Raw genomic sequence first — 9,873 nt, 5'->3', positions numbered from 1 at the left:
TACAATACTTCATCATTGCAGTATTTTTCCATCGTTGCAGTACTTCTACCATTATAGTATTTTTATCATTGCAGTATATTTTATCATTGCAGTACTTTTACCATTACAGTACTTTTATCATTGCAGTATTTTCTATCATTGCAGTACTTTCCTGTCATTTCAGTACTCTCACCATTACAGTACTTTTATCAGTGTAATATCTTTATCATTGCAGTATTTTCAATCATTCAGTAGTTTTTATCATTACAGTGTTTCCCCCTCTGTATAATGGACAGGCATTAGGAGTGTTTCCTTACACTTAGATACGTTTATACTGTGTATATTTGCATGCTTTTTATGAATGTCTGCTGCTAATGTTACACATTAACGGCTACATTACGCCGCCGACTCTGTGTGATCTATATCTTTGCTGCTGTAACACTTCAAATTTCCCCATTGTGGGACTAATAAAGGACATCTTTATCTTTTATCTTTATCTTTATTTCATTGTTAGTATAACTTGTACAAACTGATTTAACTATAGAATAAAATGCATCAGATAGTCTCATAACAGTGCAAAACGATTGAAAATGTTTAACTCTTGCTAGCTAGTTAGCTGTTATTCCCATTTGACCCTCATAATTTGGCAAATACACTGATGAGGGTGAAAACTAAAAAAAAAGCTAAATATGTTTTAATGATACATTTATATGCATTGTTCTGTGCACTGATATCAGCATTAAAACTGGAAAAAAAAGCTAAATAAGTTTTGATGATATATATAGCTATATATATATAGCTATATATATATATATATATATATATATATATATATATATATATATATATATATACCAGCAGTCGACAAGGACTCAATTTGTGCAGTTCTCTGCTCATCAAAAGAGGCCATAATACTAAATGGCAACATTTCCACACCAAATCAATCTGTGTGGACGGATCTGAGTGAAGAGCTGGGGAAAAAGGTGACTCTCAAAGGCTCTGTACACCTTTGTTAAATCAAACAGACACAACGTCTGGTCAGCTTTGGGCTTCAGTCAACTTGAAACAGATGCTGAAACTAGTGACACTGGCTCTGAATTAGATCCCCTTTTTCCTCAACGATCATTTCTGCTTCAAATGCCTTTTGATAAATGGAAGGAATTTATTCCAGAAAAGGCTACATACAAAGACAAGTATTGCCAAACCCAAAAGAGAAGCTATACAATTTTGAAGCCTGGCACCTGGAGCCACATTATCAATGAGGAAATCTGGAAAGCAGTAAAAATTCCTTGTACATTTGTTTTTAAAAGAGCCAAGGTCTATCCATTAGCCATAAATAATTATATTGAAATTAGAGGAGACTGCAAGGAATGTCATGGCCATCTTGACATCAAGAGAGCCTGAACTCGACAGTCCAATGATGCTCAACTGTTACATCAAGAATATTGATGACTCCCAGCACACTGGCAGCTCAAAGCGATTCCTGTCTGGGCAGTTGCGTTTGAAGATAGCCAAGGAACTTGTTGAGGGCAGGATGGAACCATATGTATGGCGGGCATCGCAGGCAACAACACTAATGGACTTCGGAGATCCTGAGGCAAGCCACCTCCCAAATTTGGCCACCCTGCGCAAGGCAAAACAAGAGAGAAATGACTTGGCATTAGGTGATAAAAATCCAATTTTGTCGTTGCAGCTGTTAAAGTACAGTACACCTCACAGTGGGAGCATCAAAGACATTGGACTTGACAAATTCTTCTGTCATTGCTGGAGTCAAACACAACTGCATGCGTACAAGACATTGTCAAAAAAAACTAATTCAACTGTATGCTTAGATGCTACTGGCTCAGGAGTTAAGAAGCTGGTGAGACCGAATGGCTCGTCCGGCCACATCTTCCTTTATCAGGGTGTTCTGACGGGAAATAACAGCTGTAGTGTCCCAGTGGTGCAGATGTCATCAGAGAAGCGCTATCACAGGGTGGCTAAAAGAATGGATCCATGCAGGTGCACCGGTCCCAAAAGAAGCTGTAAGTGATTTCTCTCTCGCAATTCTTGGATCTCTGGTCAAAGCTTTTACCCCACATCCCGATTTGAAGAGCTACATTAATGAGTGCTTTAAGGTCTTGCTTTGGAATTAGCATGCAAACCTGCCGCCATGCTTTGTCAGGGTAGATGTTGCACACTGCATCAAAATGATCTGCCAGTGGGACTGCCTGAAAAATAAAAGACATCGTGTTAAAGATTTTTATGTGAGATCATTAGCACAACTACTCAAGTCACAATGTGTGGAACATTCAACAGAACTTCTACGTGCCATCACTACTGTGGCACTGAGTGAGTCCAAAGGTAATGACAGTTCTGGAACCCCTCTCCCATCAGAAAAGTGCAAGAAATACCTAAAAACACAAATTGCACAAGAAGACTGTATCACCATGCCAGACACAGAGGTTCAGGCACAGGAACCCATCGAGGCGCATCAACAGATCCACACTAATGCTCGACAGTGGGTGACTGAATTATGCGAGGAGAGCAGGTCACTTGCCATGGCTGAGGGTGACAGGGATAACATCCACTTCCTCCCTGAGATTATTCCCCACATCATCAGACTGGGAAGTTACTTACCACTCTGGACAGGAGTAATGGTCCCTCTCTTCCAAAGCACCACCATCACTGCAAGTTCGGCAGCTGTTGAAGCAGAGTTCAAAAACATAAAAAATGGGCTTTTCAAGCATGAAAGCCTTCCCATTCGTGTTGACCGGTTTGTTGCTCGTCATCTTGCCTTCATTGAGGGAAACATGCGGATTTCTGCTGCAAAACAAAAAAGTGAAAAGGCTGATGTAGGAAAAGTGGGGAAAAAAATATAAAAAATGATGCTGACCTTGGTGATGAATCTGATGCTGCTGCAAACAATCTTCATATTACAGAAGTTGAGAACTGGAGAGGCTTAGTAGTTCCACCCAAAAAAAAGGAAGATGAGTTCATATCTCTCTCCTTGTCCTGAGTGGCTGCATGTGGATTCATCCATGGAACGTAAAAAAGTCAAGGTGCAATTGTTGAAAAATGGAAACCAACAACAGCCTGTTAAACTTTCCAAATTGAAAGTCGCTGTGCTCAACACTTGTGCATTTGATGCCATGTTTTAGTGTCTTTCTTGCTCTTATTGTGACAGCTTTTCATTTGAAAAGGCTGTAAGCAGCAAGACCTGTGACAATCCATTCCTCCACTTGGTAAAAACCATCGCAACACGAGGTGTGACACAACACGTGTATTCCAAGAGGGCAGAACTCCTGAAAGCCTGTCCACCTAACCTCTGGTGGTCTCCAAATAGATGCACAATGCCACATCTCGACAGTGATTGAAAGAGCCATGAGGAATCTTCCAAGTGTATACTTGAAAAAACAATGTTCCTCACCGTACTGCAGCCTAAGCACTCAAGTCATAAGGGAAGTTCCGCTTGTGTGTACCAACATTGCTGTCCTGCAGACCTGTGGCATGACTCATCTTCAGACTACTGCTGAAGAAGGACTGAGCCTTCCTGACTCTACTTGCCTCCGACCAATCCAAAATGCATCTCAGTGTCCATCTACATTTAAAAAGCAAGACAACAGTACAGGAAAGGCTCTGTGTTCGGCGAATGTTTCCCACAGCTACAGTCTGGGAGAATGTTTGTGGATTGACACCGACCTCGGTACGAGTTGGACAGAAGTTGCCCTGCTTGAAATTCCCTCCAGTCTGGTGCTGCAAGAGAATATGTTTACTTTGAGAGCAGTCATAGCATTTCAAAGAGGCTTGACCCAGGATTCTCTTGGACATTATGTGGCATACTGCAGGAGGGCTGCTTTTGCCTGGGAGATGTACAATGACCTGGAAAGTGGAGTGAAAGCAGCATCTGAAAAGACAAAGATCTTCCCACATGCTTTGTTCTTCACAAAGCAGTGATTGCTTAATTGTTGCAATGTAAATAGTTTGGTGTTTTGTTTGTTGCTGTTTTTTTTACACATAAAGCTATTGTTTCAACCCAAGCTTTCTGTGCAGGCTCTCATCAATTACACATGGACTGTTTTTATATTAATTCAGTTGTTCTCAAATGAGGGAATGCTACATCGAGGGGTGTGTTTATGTTGTTTTTATTTCAAAATAGTTCAACGGATATGTTTCGACCTCACGTCTGCTATAATTTAAGAAATAATCACAAAGCTTTAATGACTACTGATGAAATAAACAAGTGAGCAGCAGAACAATATATTAAAAGAAATAAGATCGAATTTAAAGTAATTTACAGCAGTGAAAACAGGAAGATTTTAAGATTACTGTATTCTAGCAAAAAAAGCTACAACAGTGAGTGGAACATGTTTACCTGAAGTTCGTCCGGCAACAGTTGCTTTCCAGGATCATGAAGAATGTAAAATGCGCAAAAACATACAAAACATCGGTTCAATCCAGTGTTGGAATTTAACTTTAAATCAATGTTAGAATTTAATCTTAAACCAATGTACACTCAAATTAGTAATCTGACTCCAATTTGCGACTTTACCCAACTCTCACTCATCCAACAATATGCGCGCTCGTTCTGCAATAGAAAGGTATCAGGAAGCCGGCATTTTCACGCACGAGTGGATTTATTCCCAATACACAGATTTACTACATAATCGCCTGGGTCTCGGATCCCTCTCAATACAACTCTACCCCTCTCTTCCACCAACCGAACAGAACTGAACTTTTCCGAGTTGCCCAGTAGTGACTATACAATATGTAAATGACACAAAGACAAAGGCATCCTGGCATGATTCTATTGGCTATGTGTATCCTGCAGTTAACTTTAGCTTGCTCTTATTGGTCTTTCTTCCCGCCGAATCCCGTGGCTCCTCCTGCGTGTGATCTTTTGATGGCTGCTCCTTCCCCCACTGCTCCCGGAGTCATCTCGTCTCGCTCAGCACCGTCTACTTCTAAAACATTTCATTCTTGCACAACCCCCGCAACCAGTTTCGCTCCACCAGTCACACTCTCAGCATTTTACAGTATCACATTTTCATACACTGGATGCAGCAACATCTAATGAACTATGTTAAGTTCAAACTCTTATATTGCTTTAATAGTCAAATGTATGAATTCCTTTAAGTGTAACCGAAGTTTGGACCATGCTAATGACAAGACCCTCAGGAGAGGAATGCAGGAAGATTGGATCAAGGCTGCAACAAAGGAGGTGTGAACGAGACACATCTGAAACAATGGACTTCCATCACAAAAGTGGCTCCTAGCAGTCTACCCTTTGTTCTGTTTAGATTGACTGCCATGATTACATTATCCTTTAATCCCTCTCATGACCTCAGACACCTGAGGTCATCACTTGAACACCTTATTTTATTGTTGCACACGCTGGTCTATGTGGCCAGGGCGAGACGTGAATGGAGTGAGACTTCCGGCAGTGACCCATCCAATAATGTCGACATTACACAGCTGTTCCAGTTGGCCGTCCACAAGGGCGTGCACCTTCCAGTGGCAGACATCAGGCGAAATAGTCCATCAATGAAAAAATGCTAATCGGTCTAAGTAGAACACATTTTGTACCTAATTTTGCACGACATCAGAAAAGGAAAATATGGGATTGGATTAAGGAGCGTGACTAAAAATTGTTGTACTTGCAGGTTTAGGAGGACAAGAGAGATAAAAATATTAAAAAAGAGGAAGCAGCTAAGGTAGCCACCGACGCACGCGGCTCCCATTGGACCTGCTCCTTCCAGTTCTGCTGCTTCTGAGCAAGGTTCGGGTGACGCAGCGCCACAGCAGACTGGCGTCCAAAGCAGGCCGGTCAACGAGGTCGGGACCGCGGTAACAGAGGTACGGGTGGTTATGGACAGGGATTGTGAGTGGGGTGTGCTCTGGCTGCGGGTTGTGGGGTCACTGGGTGATGAGCTGTCCATGCCGAGCCACTTTCTGGAATGTGCCATCCTCCGGTGCCATATCTGTCACAAAGAGCTCCACCAGCGCAGGGGGCGCCACCGTTACCCACTCCCAACGCACTTGACACAAACCCGCTCGTACCCCATTCCATGACAGGGGGCCGCGGAGCTTCAGCGTTCGAGGACTAGCAGGCCCTAGCATTCCGGGGACGGTGGATGGACAAGTTTTCGATGGTGCTGGATATTGGGGCGAGCTATGAGCTCCTTCCGCAACCCCCACTGAGCCATGTGGACTCTCAAGATTGCCTGAGTCACTGCCATTGACTGAATGAACACTGGAATTCGAGTGGCATTCCCGGATGGGACTGAACTTGACTGTGCACATCCGTCGGAGGGAGCATATGTCGTGCTCTCTTCCTTCCCAGTGGCTAAACTGATCTGAAACATTTGAGGGCAGCTCTGAAACCTGGTTCCCATCCTCCCGCGGTGGGTATGCCCTGTTCCTGCTCTGGTCTGAGTGGTTTAGCAACCGCCACCCTTTCAATTCACCAATTGACATATCACATTGTACATGTGATCACAAACATGATTTGGTTTATCAAAAATGCACTCATCCAAATTTAGTCATGAGTGTATCTTGCGTTAGAATTATATATTTGTTATGTCTACCGGCGTTGCCTCGCACACGTGCCTTGTCCCTGAGCAGCGGAAATGGTATGAATTGTTTACTTTCGCCGAGCCACAAATCGCATTGAATATTGATGCGCGTCATCATACTAGAGATCTAGACCCCATAGTTGTTGAATACTCCGCGTCACAATCGGGAGATCATATTTCAGCACCAACTACAAATTCTTTGGTTTGGGGAACATTACTAAATTTCAAAATTTCCAGGGAAGGGTCGCTCGGAAATGGTAGTTCTGTGTGTGTCTCTGCTAGAGGTGTTGTGGACCCAGGGCCCGACTGATTTGGGGCTCGGCTCCACAGCTCCGCGATTGTTTTTACTGTCTCTACCCCCTCCCCCAGTTGACAGAATCAGTGTGGGCACAGCCTGTAGGTGGATTGAGCCAATCATGAGACAATAGGAGGTGAAGACTGCAGCGGTCTTGGAGCTGTCTATGTCTTGTAGAGCACCTTTTCTTCCCGTAAAAAAGAAAAAAAAAATAGAGGTTTAATTCGGTATCTGCGTTATTATAGTTTTGGGATTTTTTATTTTAAGCATAAATGGTTACTATTTCATTTGGGTTGCTTTAAAATTTGTCAATTAACAGTCAAAATTGGAGCGTTAGCTCGAGGCTTAATTTGTAATCTCGGAACACAGTTAGATATTTGAACTCAGTGAACTCAGCATCACTGGAGTCGGACATCACTCCGTACATCAACCTCCGGGTACTTTCCCGGAGGTGGACTCAATCTCGCTGGAAAGAACAGTTTAGAGTTCTGGCTAGAACCTCACACGCCATCCAATTGGGAACTACAGAACAAACGTGGTACCATAACTCATAGTTGCGCCCGGCCCCAGTATTTGTGCCCGCCAAGGTTGAGCTTAGAGGTTGACCGCCCGGACGGGCAGGTCAAGAGAGGGAATGTGTAGATGGCATGAATTGGATCAAAGTCAGACACTTTCGAGTCTGAACAAAGACGATGACGATGCAACTGTTTAACTTATTGACTATTTTGCTTGCTGGCGTGTGCTTTGTGTGGACGATGTTGGCGTTTGAACATAGGATGGGGGATGACAGAAGTGATGGAGCGAAAGGAGCATGTAATGGAATGGTATGGTATGGAGCAGAGCGAGATGATGGTAAGACGCTGACACAGACACAACAACTACTGCTAAATCTGAAATGTAAACAACCGACACAGGTGAACACTTGGGTGACAATTTTTAATTGGACACACCCATGGAATGATGTGGGAATAAAAAAGAAAGAGCCTATTTTTGACACCCAAGTTGCAAAACAAAAGTTCACCTGCCTAAAAGTTAAATGGGACTGGTCCTGGGATTGGAAATCTCCAGGAGTCATGGTGTAATGAAAATGTGTCTTTGCCAGTAGGAATCCCTCTCGCTCGTGATGATGTTTGGCTGTGGTGTGGAGAGAAAGTGCTGTACGATAGGCTTCCCACCAATGCCTCAGGTAAGTGCGCCCTGGTAACGCTGATCATGCCAGTTAGTGTGACAGCCTTAGATCTGGCCAAAATGAAGTTGGAAGGTGTTGGACAATGGGGAAGAATCCCCTTCCTGAACAGGAAGAGAAGGGACATGCACGAATGGTTGAATGCAGGAGATCCCACGTATATAGATGCAATTGGAGTTCCAAGAGGGGTCCCTGACGAGTATAAATTGGTGGATCAAATTGCGGCAGGATGGGAGAGTATTTTCCTGTTTGTTACGGTAAACAAAAATGTGGACCGGATTAATTATGTTCATTATAATGTCCAACGATTGGCGAACTTCACCACCTCGGCACTCCAGGCAGTGCATGAGCAATTGGCTGCCACATCTCTGATGGCATTCCAAAATAGAATGGGCTTAGATATGGTGTTAGCTGAAAGAGGAGGAGTGTGTGGTATTTTTGGGGATCAGTGTTGTACTCTGATTCCCAACAATACATCTCCTGACGGTCGCCTTACCAAGGCATTGGAGGGTCTGCGCACGTTAAGTGACAAAATGAAGGAGCACTCAGGTGTGGACACCAGTTGGTACTCTGACTGGTTAAACATCTTTGGCAAATATAAAAGCTTGATTGCATCAGTACTGATTTCTATTGCTGTGTTTGCCGCTATTATGGTGTTATGTGGAGGTTGTTGTATTCCATGTATCAGATCATTAACTGTTAAGACAATTGAACGCACGTTGGGGCCGCTCCCTCCTGGTGGCCAGTACATGATGATCCCTCAGAAGGACCCCCAGGAGGGGGGGACAGCTGTGGCCCTACGGGAGTCCGGGATGTGAGTATGTGTAGATGGCCTCAGCGACCTGAGGCCATGAGGAGGGAATTAAATTTTCTACGGATTTTCTACTAGAATTACATTTTCTATTGATTTTTAAGTTTGACTAATTTTCTATTGATTTTTAATTTTTACTAATTTTCTATTGAGCTTTACCTCACCTTCTATTGATTTGTAAGTTGTTACTAATTTTTCATTGTTCGGTTTTTAGCTCGTGTGTAACAATAAAATAAGGGGTTCGAGTGATGACCTCAGTTGTCTGAGGTCATGAGAGGGAATAAAGGAGTGGAAGAGTTTAAACCTGGCTAGTTTTATTCGATGTCCTGCATCTTGTGTCACTGTTATTCTGTGGAATGCTGAGTGTGTGGCTGGTGAAGCTGAACAAAGAAAGTGAAAGAATGTGAAGGTTTGGGAGGTTTTAGGTTGGTGCCTGGCGCAGACAGACACCTCGAGCGGGAAGGGGTCGACAAGAAACTGGACCCTTCAACCACAAGCAGGAGGAGCCACCACTTGAAGAAAGACCAATAAGAGCAGGCTAAAGTTAACTGCAGGATACACATAGCCAATAGAATCATGCCAGGATGCCTTTGTCTCTGTGCCATTTGCATATTGTATAGGATGAATCATTACTGGGCAACTCGGGTAGTACATTCGCTGGTGGCAAGAGAGGTGTAGAGTTGTATTGAGAGGGACCCGAGACCCAGGTGCCATATAGAAAGTCTGTGTATTGGGAATAAACCCACTTGTGCGTGAAAATGCCGGCTTCCTGATACCTTTCTATTGCAGAACGAGCGCGCATATTGTTGGATGAGTGAGAGTTGGGTAAGGTCGCGAATTGGAGTCAGATTACTAATTTGAGTTTACATTGGGTTAAAATTAAATTCTAACATTGATATAAAGCTAAATTCCAACACATCCTATGTACTGTAAGGGCTTGCCGGTGTCCTCAATCAATTTTCTGTGTTTCTTTCCTGAGGCCCGTCCCTTAAACATTCACTCAAACCACATATGCATACAAACACTTTTTCTTTCACACTTTCATTCA

General features: G+C 43.3%; 1 protein-coding gene across 4 annotated transcripts; it reads right to left on the bottom strand.

Annotated features, from left to right (window-relative positions):
* Positions 1-458: 458 nt before the first annotated feature.
* Positions 459-9,111, bottom strand: LOC148319660 (uncharacterized). 4 transcript variants are annotated; one of them, XR_015839766.1, is made up of 4 exons: positions 2,855-9,111; positions 2,756-2,784; positions 2,599-2,661; positions 459-2,372 (listed from the first exon to the last, which is right to left on the bottom strand). XR_015839766.1 is itself a non-coding variant. In XM_088281524.1 (4 exons), the coding sequence occupies exons 1-4, from the start codon at positions 2,748-2,750 to the stop codon at positions 1,553-1,555; spliced, it is 351 nt and encodes a 116-aa protein (XP_088137650.1). In that variant the 5' UTR covers positions 2,751-9,111; the 3' UTR covers positions 459-1,552. The 4 variants fall into 4 exon arrangements, 2 of the variants coding, with proteins under 2 accessions (XP_088137650.1, XP_088137649.1); XM_088281524.1 differs by having other exon boundaries at positions 459-1,603; positions 2,124-2,185; positions 2,287-2,372; positions 2,599-9,111; XR_015839765.1 differs by having other exon boundaries at positions 2,756-9,111.
* Positions 9,112-9,873: the final 762 nt, after the last annotated feature.

The sequence above is a fragment of the Idiotropiscis lumnitzeri genome, chromosome 18, assembly GCF_059441095.1.
Source record: "Idiotropiscis lumnitzeri isolate Australia: NSW breed Sydney's pygmy pipehorse chromosome 18, RoL_Ilum_1.0, whole genome shotgun sequence".
Lineage (NCBI taxonomy): Eukaryota > Metazoa > Chordata > Actinopteri > Syngnathiformes > Syngnathidae > Idiotropiscis > Idiotropiscis lumnitzeri.
Note: the sequence above shows the minus strand (reverse complement) of the source record. Positions and strands in the feature narration are given on the sequence as shown.